Source organism: Phymastichus coffea, unplaced genomic scaffold (genome assembly GCF_024137745.1).
Source record: "Phymastichus coffea isolate CEN01 unplaced genomic scaffold, Cenicafe_Pcof_1.1 PCOF00006, whole genome shotgun sequence".
NCBI lineage: Eukaryota > Metazoa > Arthropoda > Insecta > Hymenoptera > Eulophidae > Phymastichus > Phymastichus coffea.
The window spans coordinates 3,024,906-3,048,748 of record NW_026706817.1 but is presented as its reverse complement, the minus strand read 5'-3'; the positions used below and the strand labels follow the sequence as shown (position 1 = coordinate 3,048,748).

At 34.6% G+C, this 23,843-nt stretch overlaps 1 protein-coding gene across 2 annotated transcripts in view; it reads left to right on the top strand.

The window, feature by feature from the left end:
• The first annotated feature begins 8,725 nt into the window (after positions 1 to 8,725).
• The window catches only part of LOC131668500 (phosphatidylinositol 5-phosphate 4-kinase type-2 alpha), a 681,877-nt gene continuing 666,759 nt past the window's right edge, over positions 8,726 to 23,843 (top strand). The window contains exon 1 of one of the 2 annotated variants that reach the window (XM_058942741.1): positions 8,726 to 9,357. In XM_058942741.1, the coding sequence (XP_058798724.1) occupies positions 9,220 to 9,357 (138 nt within the window). In that variant the 5' untranslated portion in view covers positions 8,726 to 9,219. The remainder of the gene's footprint in view (positions 9,358 to 23,843) is intronic. The other variant, XM_058942732.1, reaches the window with a different exon arrangement.

The window sequence follows — 23,843 nt, the reverse complement described above, 5'->3', positions numbered from 1 at the left end:
AAAACAAATGTCACCAAACGCTAGCTAAATAGCTATACTGCATTTATCATCGTTTTCGTTTGTAAATTGCTTCATTTCACAAATTTGCCCGATTCGGCTATATACTAACATATATGCGGATTGTATCCGTCTTAAACGACTCCGGGGAATAACATTTTTTAACATTTTTTTTTCTTTTTAATGCCTATTTATAAATTTTTACACCTTTGACATCGTTTTCAGTTGTCTACTACCTCATATCCCAAACTTGTCCGATCTCGCAATTACTAACATACGAGGTGTGTTCAAAAAGTAAGGTGACTTTGTATTTTTAAGAAAAAATATTTATTTATTTATCAATATTTATGTTGTCCCCTTCAAAGTAATACCCCTCAGATACAATACACTTATGCCAACTGTTTTTCCAATCTTCAAAGCACTTCTCATAAGCACTTTTCGGTATAGCCTTGAGTTCTTCCAGCGATGCAGTCTTTATCTCTTCAATCGTTGCAAATCTCCGTCCTTTCATAGGTCTCTTTAGTTTTGGGAACAAGAAAAAGTCACATGGGGCCAAATCCGGTGAATATGGTGGCTGAGGCATGATTGTGGTGTTGTTTTTGGCCAAAAAATCTCTCACAAGCAAAGATGAGTGAGCAGGGGCATTATCGTGATGCAAAAGCGATGAATTGTTTTTCCACAATTCTGGGCGTTTTCTTCGTATTGCTTCTCGCAAACGGCGCATAACTTCAAGATAATACTGTTTATTGACTGTACGTCCATACGGTAAGAACTCCTGATGCACCACGCCATGGTAATTGAAGAAAACAGTGAGCAAAACTTTGACATTTGATCGAACTTGGCGTGCTTTTTTCGGTCTTGGCTCATCTGGGCTCTTCTATTGGGACGATTGGACTTTGGTTTCGATATCATAACCACATACCCATGATTCGTCACTAGTTATGACCCTTTTGAGTAAATCTGGGTTGTCGTTGACGTCATTCAATAGTTCTTGAGCGATGCTCATGCGACGGTTCTTTTGGTCAACATTTAGCAATTTCGGAACAAACTTCGCTGACACACATCTCATGCACAAAACGTTAGAAAAAATTTCATGGCACGAGCCAAGCGATATACCAACATCCTCAGCAACTTCTCTGATAGTGATTCGACGATTTTCCAGAACAATTTTCTTCACTGTTTGAACGTTTTCATCAGTTGTTGACGTGCTTGGGCGTCCAGAGCGAGGCTCGTCATTGGCATCTTCCCGACCATCTTGGAAGAGTTTGTATCACTTGTAAACATTTTTTTTACTCAGAACAGTTTCACCGTATGCCACCGTCAACATTTCAAGTATTTCGGAGCACTTTATTTTATTTTTTACACAAAATTTGATGCAAATCCTTTGATCCATATTTCTCGATAGCAAGAAATCGCCGAGCACGCAAAACACTTATAACCTTTACGCCTCTCACAACCAAACAAAAAATGCTATACACTTGAAACTTGGTACAGATGTTCAGGAAGAGTGTACCAACATAACAAAATACAAAAATCGATAATCGAAAGTACGTTGCCCGTGAAATTTGAAAAGTTACCTTACTTTTTGAACAGACCTCGTATACGCCGATTGTATCCGTCTTACTTACAAGGAAACCCCCCCAACCCGACCTCACCGATTTCAATAATCTTTTGATATGTTATAGTTCATCAAAAAATAAGACATACGTTTTTTTTTATCGGCGGAAAAACACTTTGAGGGGGTGAAAACAACCCTCAAAGTTTACCCCCAAAAATAGATTTTCCAATGTATCTCAGCATCTAATTGATATTTTACGACCAAACAAATTTCATATCACTTCTCATGTGAAAAGCAAACTAGCACATGCAATTCCGACCACAAGGGATGCAACCCTTATTTTTTTTATTTAAAATACTATCTATTTCATGGCTATTTTTATGAAAAAAATTAAAATAACCCAAAAAAAATTGGAAAAAATATTACCCTACATAAAATACAAAAATAAAGTTAATCTAGTCAAGTTTTTTTTCAAACTACCCCCTTAAAGTTGAAAAACCACCCCTAAAAAATTGTTTTCAATACATTACAGGTGGTGTTGATAATTTAGTGTAAAATTTGTTAAGTATCATTTATACTGTACAAAAACAACTATCTCGTGCAGTTTCGACCACAAGGGTTGCAACCCCTAATTTCTGTCATCGAAATTTTTACCTTCTTTGTACCTATTTTTGAAAAAAAGTTCATAATGAGCTTAAAAAAATTGGAAAAAATATTACCGTGGATAGAATAAGAATAAAAAATTTACCTGTTCAAACTTATTTTCAAAACCACCCTCAATGTTGAAAAACCATCCTAAAAAAAGTTTCTGACATATCGTTGCAATCTCTTCTAAATCAAATAAGCTATGATTCCATAGCTATTTTGTTGCTCTCTTTTAAATTTTTTACGTTCTATCGTTTATTAATTCTATCAAAAAATAAATAACTTTTATTATATAAAAAAACAAGTCAAGAATAATATAATATTATAAGTATACCTAGAAGATAAGTATAGTTTCTCGGATGCGCAAAAATTTTGGTATATGAATGATAGTATTATCAGAATTTTATTTACGTCCTACTATCAGCGTCTCTGACGATTGTCTGTTATTTTCATGATTGATAAATATGAGTAAGTAATTCTTCATCAGTAGCCAACACAACTTTCTTGTTGTTGGACGTATTGTATCGACTATTGAACTAACAGCATAATAAATACTATTAAGAATATAAGATTATAAGTACAAATAATAATAAGATACTATTCCGTTAATTCGTATTTCGTAGTACCTGCTACGTAAGTATAACTATAAAATTATTTTTTATATGCAAATAATTTTACGGCTTTTTAATATTTGTTATTAAAAAAATTGAAATTACACTGATTATGAGGATTTATTAATTAATGATGTTTATAATTATTGTTTACTTATTGATTTGTTTATTATTATTGTTTATTAATTAATATGTTTACTTTTTAATTTATTAATTAATTTTTTTCATGAATGTTTTCTATAAGTTTGTTTATCATTATTGTTTACTTATCAATTTGTTTATTTATTTGTTTTTATCCTAATTTGTTTATTTGTTATTCAGTTTATTTCTTATTCCCCAGCGATATCAGGAGAGACCTATACAGAGGAAAAATAAGGAAAAAAAGGGGACGGATGGATGGACGGACGCACGGAGAATTTCGCGCCTTCTGTTTAATATAATAGAAGATATATAAGATATATATATGTATATTTTTTTTTATTTCAGATTAAAAAATGAAAATTAACGCTCTGAACGTTTTAAATTTATTATTAGCTTACTTTCAAACTCTACAAATACCTGAAAGTGAGACAAATTATAAAGAGATTCAATTGTCGGAAAGAATTAAAAGCATTTTAATAGATTCCGTGAATGATTTCAATGAAGTAGATATGATCGTTGAAGATACATTAGATTTTCAAGAAGATTACAAAGATCATGCTGCAAAAATAGTAGAAGATGAAGTTCAACACCATTTTCCTGACGATTTCGAAGCACCCACCGACCATTGTACCAAAGACAATGAAGATGTCAGTTTTGAATATAAGCAAAGAGCCGTAGAATACTGGAGAAGTGGCAAAAAAAAAATTTAAGTGTTGAAAGTGTACGTCAAAAATTTAAGAAAGTTTCATCTGTGAGTCTGTTGAAACGTTGGGCTCATACAGTCAACAAAGGTGGTACTTATAGAGAAAAAATTGCAAGAATTTGTCAGTACACTTTTGATAATTTTAAAGCAGCAGTAGACGCTGGTTACATCATTCATGATCGTGACATACATCGATGGGCATTGCAAGCTCAAAAGATTATAGGATCAGAAGATGTAAGATTCAAAGCTTCGGATAACTGGCTTTGTAAATTCAAGAAAGCTCATAGAATAGTATCCCGGAAAATAAATAAGTTTATAACCAAGAAAACACTAGAAAGTAATTCAGAACTAACGATTAAAGCAAATACTTTTATTGCTGATGTTAAAGCAGGCATAAGAATAATTGGAATTCATAATGTGTTTAATTCTGATCAGAGCGGATTCCAACTGGAAATGCACTCCGGAAGAACGCTAGCGGTTGAAGGAGAAAAGCAGGTACAGTGTTTAGTACAGTCAGTTTCTTCAACAACCCACAGTTATACTATACAGCCACTCATATCAGCCACAGGAGAATTACTGTCACCACTCTTTTTAGTTTTGAAGGAATCTAGCGGTGAGTTTGGACCCATTGTTGAAACCACTTTATTTAGACCCGAAAATGTTTACGTAGAAGCATCTAAATCTGGAAAGTTGACTACAGGTATACATAATCCCATCTAGTTACAATTAATGTCATTATAAATGATTTTACAAATAAGATTTTTGATTTTAGATCTCTTTAAAATATGGCTGCAAAAAGTATATTTCCCTAATGTAGGTTCCAATACGATGCTGTTGCTTGACTCCTGGAGCGGTCATTGTGACAGTGCCATAGAAACTGTTACTCCACGTGATAAAATTATAACTTTTAAAAAAATACCGACTGGCACAACGGGAAAAATTCAGCCACTTGATGTTTTTGGATTTCGCATATGGAAGAACTTTGTCCGCCAATTTTCAGATACCGTAATTTTGATGAATTATGATTTGGATTTACATAAATAAACAACATTATTAAACTTCAGTCGTTAGTCCACAATCAATTATCTTCACCAAGATATACTAATCTTTTTAAATATTCCTGGTTCAAGAGTGGTTACCTGACTAAAAAACCAGAAAATTTTGACAATCCTGTTGCTTACAGTTTTGGAGATTCCTGCAATACACATTGTGACATAGAAGGATGCAAAAATGTGGCTATTATACGTTGCGGTTGGTGCAAAAAATCATTATGTTTCGAGCACTTCTATGAAAAATATCATTATTGTAAGAAGTATGAACAATAAATCCGTCCTAATTTTTTTGATGGTTTTTAATTGGTAACTGAATGTATTATAGTAACGCATATAAAAATCAATTAAATATATATTACTTGGCAGTTTACAATTTTAGTCATAAGAAAGGAGAAAAACTCAACCAACAAAAACAATGGCAATGCTATCAACCCTCCTAATCACCGAATGGCGATGGTAATAAACCTCCCCCTAATAACCCTCCTAATATCCCCCAATGGCATTGCTTACAACCCCCCATTAACCTCCTAATAACTCCCCCCCCAATAAGACCCTCCGACTAATAACCCCCTAATAACCCCAGTAGTTAGCAGGGTTGATAACGTTGCCATTATGTTATTCGGTGGTTTGCAAGCATTGCCATAAGGTTGCAAGGGGGCTCAGCTATGTCTTCGGGCTATTAGTGGGGGGCTAACGGCATTTTCATTGGAGGTTTTTAGGAGGTTATTAGGGGGGGTTGTAAGCATTCTGATAGTGCGGGTTAGTGCGGGAAATTGCCATTGGGATATAAGGGGAGTTTTAGAAATTGCTAATGGGTGATGGACCTTTTTTCCGGACAGATTCGGAATCGGCGCAACAAAATACTTTGGAAAAACGTTGTCCCAGTTCTGGGTCTTGTTGGGTGATATAATCTTGAATTGGTACATATTTTTCGTATTCTATCCACGATAATAATTTTTCCAATTTTTTAAGCTCATTATGAACTTTTTTTCAAAAATAGGAATGGAGAAGGTAAAAATTTCGATGACATAAATTTGGGGTTGCAACCCTCGTGGTCGAAACTGCACGAGATAAATGTGTTTGTACATTATAAGTGATGAGCAACGTATTTTACAGTAAATTATCAACACCACCTGTAATGTATTGGAAACAATTTTTTGGGGGTGGTTTTTCAACATAAGGGGTGGTTTTAAAAATAAAAGGTAAATTTTTTTTCTTACTCTATCCACGGTAATATTTTTACTAATTTTTTCAAGCTCATTATGAACTTTTTTTCAAAAATAGGTACAAAGAAGGTAAAAATTTCGATGCCAGAAATTAGGGGTTGCAACCCTTGTGGTCGAAACTGCACGAGATAGTTGTTTTTGTACAGTATAAATGATGCTTAACGTATTTTACACTAAATTATCAACACCACCTGTAATGTATTGAAAACAATTTTTTAGGGGTGGTTTTTCAACTTTAAGGGGGTAGTTTCAAAAAAAACCTTGACTAGATTAACTTTATTTTTGTATTTTATGTAGGGTAATATTTTTTCCAATTTTTTTCGGGTTATTTTAATTTTTTTCATAAAAATAGCCATGAAATAGATAGTATTTTAAATAAAAAAAATAAGGATTGCATCCCTTGTGGTCGGAATTGCATGTGCTAGTTTGCTTTTCACATGAGAAGTGATATGAAATTTGTTTGGTCGTAAAATATCAATTAGATGCTGAGATACATTGGAAAATCTATTTTTGGGGGTGAACTTTGAGGGTTGTTTTCACCCCCTCAAAGTGTTTTTCCGCCGATAAAAAAAAATACGTATGTCTTATTTTTTGATGAACTATAACATATCAAAAGATTATTGAAATCGGTGAGGTCGGGTCGGGGGGGTTTCCTTGTTAGACGACTCCGGAAATACCAAATTTCGACATCTTTTACTCTCCATGAAAAGATATATGCCAAATATATATGGTTTAGACGTCTCCAGGTTTAAGTGTTTTCGTCAACATTCTTCGTAAAATTCCTTGTTATATACCTGTGCCAGGTATAATGGAGTTGATCAGCAGATCTATCTCTCAAAGAATACTAACTTCGTAGCCAATTTTCTATATTATCATGTAGTATATTTGCGTCAACATCATTCTTGGTCTGTACAAAGTTTGGAAACTCGATTAGCATTTTATCACCAATTACTCTCATCATATACGTCAGAATCTTCGAAAAAAATGCCTATGCTATTTCGAGGATCCTGATTTTGACTTTTTTTATTCAATATTTTTCATGATGTCGTCTAAAATGAATATTTATTATTTTGAAAGTTGTATTTATTTCGAATTTTATTAATTTATTGTATTTATTATTGGTATTTATTTCGAAAGTTGTCTAAGTCATTTATCTATCGAAAATCGTTTAAACCGTTCTTATGTCAAGATCGCCTTAGACAACGTCGTCTAAGTAGGAAGAAGTCGTCGAAGACGAGTAAGTGTCTGGAAAAAAGTCATCTAAGGCGTCTCCGCATACACATATATAGTTAAATTTACATATATATATATGTGTGCGTGCGTGCGCGTATTTGTGTATGTGTGTGGGTGTTAATATAATTGAATTTCTTTAATTAAAATTTATTTTTTACATTTTATGTTATATGCATACATAAAAATGCGTCTGCATGCAAGAATTCTGAACAACGGGTGGTCTGTCCTCTGAGCTTTTTTTTAATTTATTCCACTCGCGCGCTCTATTCGCGTGCTCTCCCTCTTTATACAGTGTTTACTACGCGTATTCTATCTCTCTATCTGAAATGTTTTCCATAAGTACTCTGCTCGTGCACTTTATCTTTTTCTAACATGATTCATTTGTATACTTTAGCTACTGTTCGGTGTCTATTCAAAATCGTACACTCACGCATTTCTGCCATGTGTCATGGAGCTACTTTGTTCAAGTGTCATTTGTGACACTATGCTGTTTTACATTTTAGTACAATATTTGTATCATGTTATGCTATAAAATACTCGCGTTCGCGTTTTCCTTTGTTCTAGCATTCCTCTAACATCACCGGCTCTAATTTTCCTTATATGTTTCACTCTGAATTTCTGACAGGAGAAATCGTATTTTTTTGTACTTATTTTGTCAACACTTAATTTCTATTCTTTAAAAAAAGGCACTATTATTCAACACGAATGCACTTAATTGTTCTCTAATTTTATTTTCGGCACCGTACTCTAAACTCACGTAAACAAAAAAACGCAATGCTTTTGTTACACGATCTCTCGTCGAACCTTTTTTTTTAAACAATTCATTTATTTACTCACTCTCATTGGCATAGATTCCTCCGAGCTCCAAAATAAAATCTAGGTAACACACAAAATAAATTTATTTATCCAAGATGCTCTCAATTGATCATGAAAACTCGAAGTGCCGCGCAGAGTACTAATGAATACGTATCATGTATGCCAGAGTATGTGCACTACTCAGACCTACAGTACATATATGTACATGCAAGTATATTCTTACAAATTTCATCGAAGAGCACATATTTTCAATAACGTGAATGACAATTGAATCTTAAGCTTGAATGAAAGTTTAGTGAGCTGTCTGTGCATACTCGAGAATCGTAATTTTTTCAAAAAATTCATAGCTTTCTTTATGAATTCCATTTTAATACTTTGTGATTAAATAATTTAATCAAACTTGCATCGATTTCGATACTTTGTTATGAGTAAAAATGTTTATTAGTATTAAATAATCTATAACTTTTACAGCCTTCCTATCTGTTTACATGAGATGGTAGCAGAAGATCCTATACTTACGGCTTGCGACTCTGACCGCGAGGAGCGCTGATGCGAACTTTTCCCGTCCTAATATTGTACTGTTGTTAAGTGTGAGTTTAAAAAGTAATAATTGTTAACGATTTAAGATTAGGTCTGCTTTAATTCAACATTTCTAAAATAAGAACGTACGATAGTATTACATATTTAATTATATTAATATATAGTAAAACTTTTGAGTTAAAGAAAATTTGATTTATTATGCGATTATCCGTATTTATTATGTCTATCCATATGATATGGATGACGAATGACGTCTCCATACATTGTCATAAAATAAGGAGACATTTATACACTATATATTAAGTAGAACTTTTTTAAAAAGTTGGCTGTGAAAAAGTATTCTGGAGATCGCTAAATATTAAGGTATTATTCATAAATATAGATTGATTACATAAAGATTTGTTTATAGTTAGCAATTCTGAGGTTTTCATATTATATAGTGTCATAAACAATCTTTAAAAAGTCAATCAGTGAGTGAAAAAATAGTGTTTTTTCCTTAAATTCATTTCATTGTTATCACAATGCTTGAAGTATCAATAAATATAAGTGTAGAATAGATAAAATAACTCAAAAAAAGTTATATTTTTCAATTAGTCTTTTGAAAAATGACTAATAATGGTCTTTTGAATACTCATGTGGTGATCCAAAACGTAAAAAAGTTGTTTTCATTCTAAAATTTGAAGAAAAGGATGCAATAATGGCTGGTGCAACTCAAATATCTGGAGGACTTAGTAAATTGAAAAAAAAACATTTCCGTGTTAAACATCAAAAAGTTAAAGTATTTAGAGCGAATGAACCTTTACTTAGTGTTTTTATGTGGGGTGTTAATCATACAGTGAGTTCATTGCTTGATTTATAACATGAATTAGCAAATTAATCATGATTCTTTGTCTAAAATATCCAAACATACTTCAAAAATTCAAATGATAAAATAATTAGCAACTAAATTATATTTTTTAAGTTTTTCATTGAGGCAATAAGCAATATTTATTTTTAAATTTATAAAGAGGACTATGTGATTATTTTATCATAATGTAAGTTAAAGTTATGAGATAAAAATCAATAGTGACTCAAATATTTGTATTACATGATATAGTTATGTACATATACATGAAAAATATTTGGAATAATATGAAACTTGTTTTAATATAGATATAAATTTGTTGATATTCCTTTTTTATTAATTGTTTTGTTTACCTAATATTATTTTGTGTACGTTATATTTTTTTTAATAATGACCATTGTATTCCAATGACTTCATTTTATTTTATCTACTATAAGTTACAAGATTCACAAGTATCTACTGATACATATAAAATAAACTTAGTAATTTACAGTATCTAAATATATCTTATTTGAAGTATAATATATACAATTGTACATAGTGTTTTTAGTGAAAATTATGTCATACTTTTTCATGCTTATTATAAAGAATCTTTCTACCATATACCATTTTAAAATCATGTTTGGAGATTATTTTCCATTCAAGTATTTTATACATGTCAAATAATCATTAAATAGCATGTAAATTGATAAACTTGAAAAAATTTGCTATTGCATTAAAGGTTTTAATGTCAAATCTATTCATATTTTCTAGTATTACAAGTTTTGGTCAAAATCAAAATTGAAATTTAGATCTTGAAATGGTAAAATTTCATTTTCAAATAGATGTAAATATATTTATAAGATTTTTAAAAAGAAAGAAAAATAAAAAATAATGATTTTTGACTATTCTCTTCATAAATTTAATATTGCCTAAAGGACTATTATAAAAATTATAATTATAAAACTAAGCAAACATAATCTAGAATATTGACAAAATTATTAGAAAGAAATAAATAATTTTGCAAAAGATAATGGTGTCTGATTGACAATACTTTTCCCTTTTTTTTGATCACTAAATTGACGATGAAGAAATATGTTACATATTAATGTAAATGGTTCATATATGTAATAAACTGCATATTTTTTTGAACAATATCACTGATTCAGAGTAATGAAATTTTTTATAAATATTAATTTAGTATATTTTTAATAATATTCAAATGTAGCTTATGAATATGTTGTATATTGTATTCTTTGCGTGTGTTATTTATATTTAAGAAGTAAATCATGATGAATTTTAATTATCTCTTTAAATAGTAAGGTTTTCAAATTTTCAATTTTTGTAAATCTATACAAGGATCGTTATATATTGGAAGGTAATATTTGAGCATCATCTGATATAGTATTATAAGTTTTAACATTATAATAAGTTCCTATAGTTAATATAAATGGGTTTTATTTGCTCTTTTGAATTGAGTATCTATAAATAACAAAGACACAGCAATGGCCACTTGAATCAGTCATTGATGGAGTGAAAAACCTAATGACTAAGCATACATTTTTATGTGGTACTTTCATATTCTTTAGTTTTCTTTATTTTATAAATTAAATTTGACTATATATATTACTGTAATTTAATTAAATATATCTTTTATATATTTTTTAACATAAATTCACTGTCAGATACAACAAATACAATTATAAAATTTCTTATGCTTTTCTTAATATCTAAGATGATAAAATTGGGTATGTGATTTTAAAATTTTAATATACAAATAAAGTATTAGTCGTATATTATAATTTAATATTATTAAAATATATTTTTCATAAATTAATTAATAATAATTAATTGTGTCATTTTTGTTAAAACTATAAAAGAGTTATTTCACTAGCTTTGTTTATTGTGCTTTGTATACTCTTTATTTTTTATTTTCATATTATTTATTGCATTAATTGAATCTTGGATACCAAACTCGAAATTTACACATAAAAACACACACATGTACAAATAAATGATTAAATAATAATTGAACTGTTACTTACCACTCTGCAAAAATTACTAAAATTTTATTCATATTAGAATATTTAAAAATATTGAAAATATTAATTTAAGGATGATTAGTATTAGTAAAAAATTTTATATTGGTGTATTTTTCAATTACTTAAAACTTAATGAATTACATATTTTGATAATTAGTTTTGATTACTTGCTTACTTGTTATAATAAAATCTTCAGAATTAAATTTTTTGTTTCTATTTTATTCCACGTTTACATTTTCTTACTTCCAACCATGAAAATGATTATATTACTTTCAATATTGCAGATAGCATTTATTAATAATTTTAACTTATTTCTAAAACGTAGCTTCCTATTTTCTTCAAAAAACTTACTGTTTTCATATTTTCATTCTTAATTTGTCTTATAGTTGTTATCCACATGAACCTTTTATAAATAGAACTTACTATTGTACTATAAATTATTTACTTTAACATGTTGTAACGGGGTTTCGCTTTAGCGACTTTCCTCGATGATATAAATGACAGGTCAAGCTGAAAATTTGCAAACGGACGTTAATAGGCTCGGTACAGATTCTCTCCAGAACTTTTGTCATCGGGGTTAGTAGACTGGAATCTTTGGGTATAAGGCGAAAAATTGAAGCGAGATCGCAGAGGAATAGTGCAGTGAATAATATTTATATTGTATCAACAAAATTACAAGCAGTATCAGCAGCGAGGTAGAGTGAAAGAGAGAGGTCCTCAAATATGGGTGTAAGCGGAGAGAGAGATAGAATTCGGACTGGTACATACAGTATTATCCCTGCAATACGCTCGGTCTCGTGGCAAGCGCACGTAGAAACCACCTCCTGGATTCGCAGTAGGCGAGGAGTACGAGCAGAAACAAACCAGCACCCACCGCATAGACAAGCTCCGAAAACAATTGCACAACTCGGTGGTACGACAAAAAATCCACGATGGAATTAAGGTTAGTCGAGTGAAGAAACAGGAATGCACATGTACTCGTGTCGATCAACAAAATTGTTCTGTGCGCTCTCCTTATAGCCCGCCTAAATAGAGTTCCGTGTATGTGTGTTTGCGTACGTCTACGCGATCCGCGCCTTGCCTCGACGCTTATGCGGCCATATCTATCCTGTTCTATATAGAGGCACGTTGAGAGTGGTAAAACATGAATGTGGGCGAGATGGCTACTCGTATAAGTACGTGGCCAGGTAACCCTTGCTCCATATCCAATGGATGCTGGTGTTGGGGCAGCTGGTCGCCTTTGTAACGCTTGTGAAATAGTAGACGTTGCCGTAGCGCACATTGAGCAAATCCATGCGGAGCCCAGCTCAATTATCGCAGAGACGTGCAGCTTTCGGTTCACGGAAAGCCGCATGGTGGACAAGTAAAGTAGTGGAGCGAGTGCGAACTCTACCTTGCTATCTAGCTCTTTTTTCTTGGCCGCTCGTTCCAATTCGACCTATCTTCTCTTTTTCTCAGCCAGGCGATGCTGGTGTTACTAGATCGACGGCGTCCTGGACTTTCTCAAGAAAATCTCCTTCTAAGGTCCAGGCATATCGATCATAGCGCTTGGCGAATGCCAGGACCTTGGCATAAGCCGCATCTTCCCTCTTGACAGCCGCTATACGGGTGGGGCGAGCCTTCCTGGCTTCTGCCACCAGTGGTGCTCACTATTCCCGGGTTGCTTCCTAGTAACACTCTTCCGGGACGACTCCTTTGATTTCTTCGTCAGCGAGAGTTGGGACTGGAGGGTTTCCCGGATACGCGTCAGTTGTTTGTGACGTCGTCATTTTTGTCACCGGACTAGGTGGCTGATACCTTCTCTAGGGCGTTGGTGAGCCGGCCTAGAGAGATGGTGGTTTCTACGGTAGTATTAAGCCGGTCGATCACTTGGAATATATCCTCGAGCGTCATTTGATATCTAGCGGGGACTGAGGGTCCAAGGCGCTGAGTAGCTCGGTCAAAAACCACTGCACTTTCTAGAAATCTTCCTCCTACAGGAGAATAAATTATTTTGGGATCAGAGACGTGATTCTATATGCGAAGAGTAGGATTGGCTTGCCATTTGTACGAATATATATTGTAATATATTCATAAAATCTCTCTCAAATGTTTGGTTGCTAAGTACATTTGTTTATTAGACTTAGTTTATTATTTTATTTTTCCAATCAGTCCATACGACGTACTGATTCTATACACACTGTTTCTGATTTAATAAATACGAGGGGTGTTCAAGAAGTAAGGTGACTTTATGGTTTTTTCAAAAATATTTATTTATTGGTCAATATTTATGTTGTCCCGTTCAAAGTAATCCCTGCTATAGGTATAATACTCTTGTGCCAGTGCTTTTTCCAATCATCGAAGCACTCTTGATAATCATTTTGAGGTATAGCCTTAAGTTCTTTCAGCGATGCAGTTTTTATCTCCTCAATCGTTGAATATCAATGTCCTTTCATGGATTTCTTAAGTTTTAAGAAAAGAAAAAAAGTCACTGAGAGCCAAATCCGGTGAATTTGGCTTGAATTGAATCAGGCTGTAGCATGATTGGTGTTGGTTTTGACCAAAATATCTCTCATAAGCAACGATAAATAAGCAGGTGCATTATCGTGATGCAAAAGCGATGAATTGTTTTTCCACAATTCTGGGCGTTTTCTTCGTATTGCTTCTCGCAAACGGCGCATAACTTCAAGATAATACTGTTTATTGACTGTACGTCCATACGGTAAGAACTCCTGATGCACCACGCCACGGTGATCAAAGAAGATATTGAGCAAAACCTTGACATTTGACCGAACTTGGCGTACTTTTTTGGGTGTTGGCTCTTCTGGGGTCTTCCATTGGGACGATTGGATTTTAGTTTCGATATCATAACCACATACCCACAATTCATCACCAGTTATAACCCTTTTGAGAAAATCAGGATCTTCATTGACTTCATTCAATATCTCCGAGCGATTGTCATGCGACAATTCTTTTGATCAAAATTAAGCAACTTTAGAAGGAATTTCGCTGACACACGTATCATGCCTAAAACATCTGAAAGAATATTATGGCATGAGCCAATCGATATGTTAACATCTTCTGCAACTTCTCTGATGGCAGTCTATGTTGCTGATATTATTGATGATTGTATACTTGGTTGTGATTTTTTAAATACGTAAAATTAACTCGTAACTTCGGAATTGTAAATTCTATTAGTGACATTTTTTCTGACATTCCCAGTTCGACTAAAGACAGCAATGATCAGAAAGTTTGCTCTAGGATTGTACGAGGGTTGCTACTTATATTTTGAGCCTAATAATGAAAAGACAGTAATTTATTATCTAAAATGGCTTTATTGTTTTTCGAAGTATTCTCCATGATGATAAATGCACTTTTGCATGCGCTCGAACCAATTTTCGTAACACTTTTTCCACTCTGATTGAGGTACCTCCAAAACATGGTTTTTGAATGCATCAACGGCTTCTTCAGGCGCCGAAAAACGTTGTCCACGCAATTTATTCTTGATATGCGGGAATAAAAAGAAATCATTTGGTGCTAAATCAGGGCTGTATGGAGGGTGACCCATCAATTCAACGTTTTGGCCAGTCAAATAGGAGGTTGTTTTAGCTGATGTGTGAGAGCTTGCATTGTCATGATGAAGAATGATCCTTCGTTGTCGCTTCTTTTTTCGTATTTCACCAAGCACTTCTGTCAAACAAATGGTTGTGTACCATTCAGAATTCACTGTTCTACGATGCTCTAACGGTACAGTTGCCACATGTCCAGTTATTCCAAAGAAACAGGCGATCATGTGCTTCGAAGTGCTTCGCGCACGAATCACTTTTGTTGGATTCGTCTCGTCTTGGAAGATCCATACAGTGGATTGCTGTTTTGTTTCGGGCTCATATGCATAGATCCAAGATTCGTCACCTGTGTAGATATTATACACAGCGTTTGATGCACCGCGATTGTATTTTTTGAGCATTTCTTTGCACCAATTGATCCGAGCATCTTTTTGAGCTTTTGTCAAATTATGGGGGATCCAACGCAAACAAATCTTTTTTATAGCTAAATGTTCATGCAATATCTTATTGATGCTCGTCATACTAATGCCCAAGGATGCCTCAATCTCACGATATGTTACATGCCGATCTTGTTTTATTAGTTCGTGCACAGCATCAATGTTTTCTGGCACAACAACTGATTTTGGACGACCTTCACGACTTTCATCCCCGAGCGAACTGCGGCCACGATTAAATTCGTTATACCAGCGTTTCACAGTGGCAAGGGATGGGGCTTCATCGCCAAAAGTCGAAGTAAGTTGATCGATGCACTCCTGTCTTGATAGCCCACGTCGAAAGTCGTAGAAAATCATCGCACGAAAATGCTCACAAGTTAATTCCATTTTTTGCCCGAGATGAATTTTTCAAGTTACTGTGAACAACACAAATTGCACTTAAATGAAAAAATGTTCTGAAGAAGGTTATGGTTAAAAATGTCAAACTTTCCACTGGAAACGTCAGATGGTGCCTCTAAACACTTAGTATTGCCAAGGCTCAAAATATAAGTAGCAATCCTCGTACAATCAGACACTGAATTTCCTGCTCAGGTACAAAATTTGCTCGTAATAATTCCAAAGAATTGACTTCTTCTCATAAAATTAAATTTTCAGAACTTCTTGTTGATTTTCAAGATATTTTTGAAAATAATAATTAACAGACAGATGTAATTTAGTTGAGCATGCAATTCATTTAACAGGTTTCTTTCCTAGTAAACAATCGATTCGTTCTATTCCGTTTCATTTAAAAACTGAAATTAATAAAATGATTCCAGACATGCGATATCAAGGTGTCATTGAAGAATCTTCTAGTTATTGGTGCTCCCCAGTAGTATTGAAACGAAAAAAAGATGGTACGTGTCGATTTTGCGTTGATTTTCGAAAATTAAATTCTAAAACAGTTAAAAATTCTTATCCTTTACCTAGAATCGATCAAACCTTAGACAAATTGGCTGGCATTTCTTGGTTTTCCACTTTAGATTTAAAAAGCGGTTGCTGGCAGGTCAAAATACGTGAAGAAGATCGGGAAAAAACTACTGTTTCAATCGGTAACGGTTTATGGCAATTTGTTGTTATGGCTTTCGGATTATGTAATGCTCCTGCTACTTTTGAACGGTCAATGAAAAAAGTTCTTTGAAATATTTTTGATGATATTTGTTTAATCTATTTCGATGATATCATGGTTATGGCTAAATCATTCAATAATATGATAGTTAACCTTAAGACTGTTTTCTTGAAAATTCGGCAGGCAAATTTAAAATTAAACAAACAGAAATGTAATTTTTTCCAACGTGAAATAGAATATCTTGGCCATATAATGACTGAATCCGGAAAGAAAACGGATCCTAAGAAAATTGAAACGATAACCCAACGGCCAACTCCAGTAAATAAAGACCAACTTAAAAGTTTTACTAGATTGTACTCCTATTCATTACGCTTCATCAACGGGTTCTCTTTTATAGCTAAACCTTTGTATATTTTTGCAGATCATAAAGATTCTTTTGTTTGGGTGAATGAATGCCAAACTGCATTTTTAAATTTAAAAAGGCTCTATCTTCGTCACCTATTTTAGCTTCTCCTCGTTTAGGCTCTCCTTTTTTCTAGATACCGATGCTTCTGGTCATTGCATAGGTTCATTCTCTACCAACAGAGGATAATAAAGAAGTAGTTATAGGGTATTATAGTCGTATTCTATCTAAAAAAGAAAGAAATTATTGCGTTAGTGGTCGCGAATTGTTAGCAATTACAGACCCTGTAAAAAATTTTCATCACTATCTATGCGGTCAATTTTTCTTCATCAGAATTGATCATTCTGCTTTAACATGTTTACTTTCATTTAGAGATTTAAATAGATAATGAGCAAGATGGATAGGAAAACTCGATCAATACAATTATCAAATTTTACATCGTACTGGCGTTTTTCATACTATTGCAGATAAATTTTTCAGGAGACCCTGTAGTAATTCATCTTATACTTGCTTATACTTGGTCTAAAGTAGAAACTCAATTCTCGTACATCAATTATACCGTAGCTTGTATTATTTATGAAGAAACTTCATTGAGTATCTGGCGAAATCTTCAACATCAAGATGACGTCATTAGAACCATTTTAGATTACAAAAATAATGGGATAAAACTCTTGTAGAAAGATGTTTTTTCAAAAAATGAATCTATAAAATTATTATAGATCATATCTTATATAAGGAATAGATTTCTTCTAATTAAAAATTCGAAGTTCTTCAATTAGTTGTATCCATAGATTTTGTGAACTTCGTCTTATAAGAAGCTCATGATTCTTTTTCAGGTGGTTATTTTTGTATAAATAAAAGCTTTGATAAAATTTGTAAGAGATTTTATTGGACATCTTGTAACAAAGATGTTGAACATTGGTATAAATCTTGCTCCATTTGTGTTGCCCTGAAAAGGTCCATCTGATAAAGGCCACAGTCAGATAAAAATTTATAATGCAGAATTACCGTTTGAATGACTCCAAATGGATATTTTAGATTCTTTCCTAATTTTTTTCTTTATGAAATAGATACCTCTTAGTTATAACTAATTGTTTTACAAAATGAGTAGAAGCTTTTCCTCTTTCTAATATGCGAACAAAAACTATTGCAGAAGTATTTGTTTGTGAATTTGTGTGTCGATACGAAGTTTCTATGGAAATCCACACTTAGGGTACTAATTTTGACGCTAAATTAGTAAACGAACTATCTGATTTTTTAGGTATTAGAAAAACAAGAACAACACATCTTCACTCACAATCAAACGGACAAGTAGAAAGTCAGAACTTAGCAATACTTGATTATTTATCCAAATACATCACAAATAATAAAAAAAATTGGGATCGTTGGGCTTCCTTGTATCTTTTGACTTTGTAACGGAGAATTCCGGCCGTACCCGTCTGGGTTGCTCGCGACCGTCCGCACAAATTATTTATTCGGGGATTCGGGAAGCAAAATACGTTCCCACGACTGAATAACGCATCGAGCATAAACACGTTAAACGCACAGATTCGAAGTCGGGATGAGGAGTGATACAGCGGCGAATAAACACAACAGCGGATTAATACACTAGTCGTTTAATTGTCAACAATCAATTACAATACGGCGACCTCGGACTTATACACTACGATCGGCACAATAACAAACGCGAACGCGAAGGTGAATCGGTGGCTGGTCAGCCTGCCGATTCCCTTGTAAAAACTAAATATTATAACAATATATGCCTGACAAACACTTTCCGCCGATAGTCTACCAACGGGTAGCCAGCAGGTCTGCCGTGCTACCAGCCATAAGCTCGCGCCCAAACATGCAAGAGAGAGGACAAGAGAAAAATACGGCACCGACCTCGACCTTCAGCCTCTCCGACGGCTAGAGCGCTCTGCACCGTGACGTCACTGGTGTGCTCCTCGTTGACCGTCTCGCTTTTTGTCGTCGCTATCTTCCTCATTCTCGTCTTCTCGTTCGTTGATTGTTGTTGCTGTTACCTCTGCCGCCTCTTTGTTGCTCGGTACTTCAGCACGTCCGGACTGCCCGCGCGCGCGCACCCGTGCACCTCGCCAGTTACCCACACGCACCGGTGCCGGATATACTTCGGGACACGGCTGGATGCGACCCAGCTTCACGCTCCAATACTCGTCCGCGCACCGGGTGTGTATCCGAAACGAATGATCGTCGACGAGGTCACGTGGCCAACTTGGAAAAACCGTAACCTTCGGTTTTATCCGCGCGCGCGATAATAATAGCGGTTTTATCTGCTTATAGCTTAGCAGAGACTCCCCGAATTTTCCGCGGCGATTCGCAATTCGAGCGGTCTCTCTCTCTCTCTTCTTCTGCGCCATCTGCATCGCTCCAGTCGTTAGCTTAGCCCGTGTTCAGCACCTCGTAAACAAAAAGTCCAAGCGTGAGTGTGTGTACCAAACGTACACACTCTCAGCCTGGCGCGGCGCACGGACATTTGCGAGAGCCAAACGGACGAGATCGGCATAGCCGAGATTCCCCGTTACAACTTTCAGATCTTTGACCCACACTACAACTGGAATTACATCAACTGAAATGTACACTGGTACCGATCTACGACTTCCATTAGATCTGTTCGTAAATCCCCTCCTACTTCAGAAAAATTATCAGAAAACAGCTATATATAGGTATTTCAATAAAAACTAAACACTGTACATGATTCAGCTCGATACAACATTGTATCGCTTTTCAGCGAACGAAGGAAACCTATGATAAGACAGCTAGACACGTTAATTTTCCAGAAAACCAAAAAGTATGGTTCTTCAACCTAACCCTCGTCGAATGAAAGAGAAGATACCAAAGCTTCAAACATGTTCGGAAGGACCATACAAATTAAATACATACATACATACAGTTTCCAAGTTTTATCATCAAAAGAGAGATTATATTATCTGGCAAGGCTTGTAAGATTTCATTTATATAAATTATGAAGAACAATAGACCTAGGATTGTATCTTGAGGAACTTCCATCTGAACTTCCTCAGTGTTGGTGAGTATATTATTAATTTTGACACTTTGTTTTCGTTTACTTAGATAGCTTTCAATTATATCAAGGATACTTCCTGTTATACCATAATTATATAATTTATCAAGTAAAATTTTATGATCAGCTGTATCGAAAGCTTTGGCTAGATCGAGAAAGGTAATAACTATGGGATCTCTAGAGTTCAGTTGTTTATAAATCAAATTTGATATATACTGGAGAGCATCTTTGGTTCCTTTGTTTTTTTTGGAAACGAAATTATTTGTTTCATATTAAGTTGCAATGGTATATAAATCTCGTAAGCTTTTTAGGAATGATTTTTTCAAAAATCTTAGCAGCATTGAAGATCAGTGATACGAGGATGGTCCGATAAGTACTTAGCCTACAAAAGAAAAACGAAAATTTTGGAAAAGTGGCGTTTTATTTTTCAACATAGTCTCCTTTTAGTTCGATACATTTGGCCCAGCGATGCTCCAACTTCTTTAATCCGTCTGAAAAATACGTTTCCTCGAGGTCTGAAAAGTAGGCTTCCGTAGCAGCGATTACCTCCTCATTCGACTCAAATTTCTGCCCGGCGAGTGACTTTTTCAAGTTTGAAAATAAAAAGAAGTCGCACGGGGCTAAATCTGGAGAATACGGTGGATGGGGCAGCAGTTCGTAGCCTAATTCGACCAATTTGGCCATGGCGACGGCGGAGGTGTGAGCCGGTGTCGTGGTGGAAGAGCACTTTTTTCTTCGCTAAATGGGGCCGTTTTTTCTGCAATTTGACGTCGAATCGGCCCAATAATTCGGCATAGTACAGCCCTGTGACCGTTTTGCCCCTCTCCAGGTAGTCGATGTAGATCACACCTTGTGAATCCCAGAAAACGGTGGCCATCACCTTTCCGGCCGATGGGGCAGTCTTCGCCTTCTTCGGAGCACTTTCACCGGGTAAAGTCCACTGTTTCGACTGTTCCTTGGTCTCTGCTGTATACCAGTGGATCCATGTTTCGTCGACTGTCACGAAACGACGCAGAAGCTCCTTCGGATTGCGCTTAAACAGCGTCAGACATTGCTCTGAAGTTGTCTTACGGTTGCGCTTGTTGTCCGGAGTGAGCAAACCCGGCACCCATTGCGCCGACAGCTTTCTCATGCCCGAAATTTCATGCAGGACATGATCCACGCGGTTTATTGAGATGCCTACGATCTTAGCTATCTCGCGCACCTTCAATCGTCGATCTGCCAACACAAGATCGTGAATTTATGTCACGTTATTCTCCGTGGTAGCCGTTTTCGTAGCACCTGGATGTGGCTCTTCAAAAATCGACGTGCGACCACGTTGAAACTCGTTAAACCAATTTTTGACGGTCGCCATCGAAGGAGAAGAGTCACCGTACACAGCATCCAAGCGCTTTTTGATTTCGCTGCGCGATTTCCCTTTCAAAAACAAGAATCGAATCACCGACCGATACTGTTCTTTTTCCATTTTTCAAAAATCAACGGACACACTTGCTTTCATACGCTCTCAAAAATAAGCTACAACTTCGATCCAGCTGAAATCTTGACAGTAACCATCGAGAAGGTTGTAATACGTGATAGAATATTTCTATTGCGAGAGTGGTGCCATCGGGCGGTGTAGCTAAGTACTTATCGGACCACACTCGTATTAGTCTATAATTTGTTGGTAGGTATTTTTCTTCTGTTTTGTTAATCGGTATACTTACTGCTTCTTTTAATTCATCTGACAAAATTTCTATTTCAATGCTAGAATTTATTATATTAACAATTGGTGTAGTAATGAAGTTTATTAAAGTTTTTAGGACAGTGGTATTGATGTTATCTATTTCTCCAATTTTTTTCTTCATTTTACTTATTATTTCACGTAATCTTGTAGGTTTCATAGTAGACATGATAATATTGTTATTTTGTGGAACAGAAATTTTATTGCTTAGATTCTTACCTATATTACAGAAACATCTGTTCATAGTATCTGTAATTTCTTTTGAATCTGTTATTTTTGTTTTGTTATTAATTATATGATCAATAGTTTTCGTTTTCATTGTATTTTTACATAATTTTTTATTTATTATTGACTGTAGACTTCTTGGGTTATTTACAGATGATTCAATCAGCTTTTTATCAAAATTTTCTTTAGCTGTATTGATAACTTTGTCCAGGTGTTTCATATACTGTTTATAAATTTTTTTATCTATGTTCTTGGGGTCATTAGCCAAAATTTATAGTTTTTCTTTAGTTTTACATGAAAGAAGTATTGTTTTAGTTATCCATGATTTTCTTGTTTTCATCTACTTGTTGTTTTTTGGAGTGGTGCTGTTAGTTTAGGCTTTTTTAATCCAATGTTATAAGTTGTCTATTAATTTATTGGTTGTCATGTTCGGATAAGTTATAGATGAACTATCATTCTAATGTATAGTCTTGGCGGTAGTTGTCAGTTTTTGAAAATTAATATTGTTGTTGTGTTTTGGTGGGTCAATATTTTTACAAAACCAATCTAGAAACATTAAAAGTGTATAATGATCATTACGGGGAATAAGTTGACAAGTCCTGTGACTCGAGTTTTCCTATTTTACGTATATGTTGTCAATGCAAACCTTTGTTGTTATGATCTAAGATCGGTTGAGTAATGCTGCTAAATCCTGGACTATATCTATTTTCTAATAGGATTTGTCGAAATTCTTGATCAATTATGTCATCGCTTAGTATTTTCAAGTTAAAATCGACAGCAATAACTGTATTTTTGTTTCTTGTATTAGTTCTTAGAAATGATTTTAAGTTCATTAAAAATTCAGTCTTATGCTGTTTATTTTATCTGTAATATGGCTGACAGTAGTAACTTGGTATTATTTTCTATGGTAATCTTAGAGGTTACTATTTTAAGGTTGTTATGTTGTACTACTTCTGTGTTTTCTTTCATATCATTTCTGATATATATTACTACTCCATCGGATTTATTTATTCTACTGTAATTGTACTATATATTGTAGCCTGCAATGTTGAATATTGAAAGATAATACAGGTTTACAAAAGAAAAAAAGTTGATGCCTATTTCACCAGACCATATAACTTTTATGTATTTCGATGCGCTGAACACGAATCCGAGGTCCGTTGATCTCCATCACGTCAGGTTCAAGGTCTTTCGAAGGTCAAATGTATTTAATACAACGGAATTTAAAATTTGACTACGGATTCGGAAAGAGCGGGAAATTTTACGTTCAAATACATATTGTTGGTTTTCTCCAACATGACCTTTGAAGGACATCTAGAGCTCAAACAAATAATAAATAGACCTTATTTGCTTTTTATCCATATGAACTTGTTTTTGAGACCTCCGATGGGCTTCTATTGTATACTGTCATGTATCTTTGTATTCTGAATACAAACGTGGAATCCATTTGACCTCATCCAGTTAGGATCAAGGTCACTTCAAGGTTAATTCGTTAATTTTGCACAAAAAAAAAACAAATATAACCCTAGTCTTTGAATCCTGGTTGCTTTAACCCTCGAGCCCTGCATCTCTGCGTGACTATAAACCTGGACTCTCAACCTCCGATCTCCATATCTTAATTTTCTCAGCCCCGAGCCCGGTAACCTGCAACTCTACAACCCCGACCTTCACATTCTAATTTCATGAACCCCTGATGCGATGAACTTCGATCTATATCGCGAAAGGCTTTTGAGCGTACAGAGGCGAGGGGCCTTGAGGACATCTAGCGCATACTGGACGGTCTCGAGGGAAGCTATTCTGGTTGTCGATGGTGTAATCCCCGTAGATCTTCTTGCTAGGGAGCGCAAGAGGATCTATGACAGAAGCTTAAACGAAAATAAAGTAGAAGTAGCCAAGGAGGAGAGTGATAGAACAATAGAGGTATGGCGAGAACGGTGTTCGAGAGATGGTAAAGGCGTATGCACGAGAAGCTCAATTCCCGACA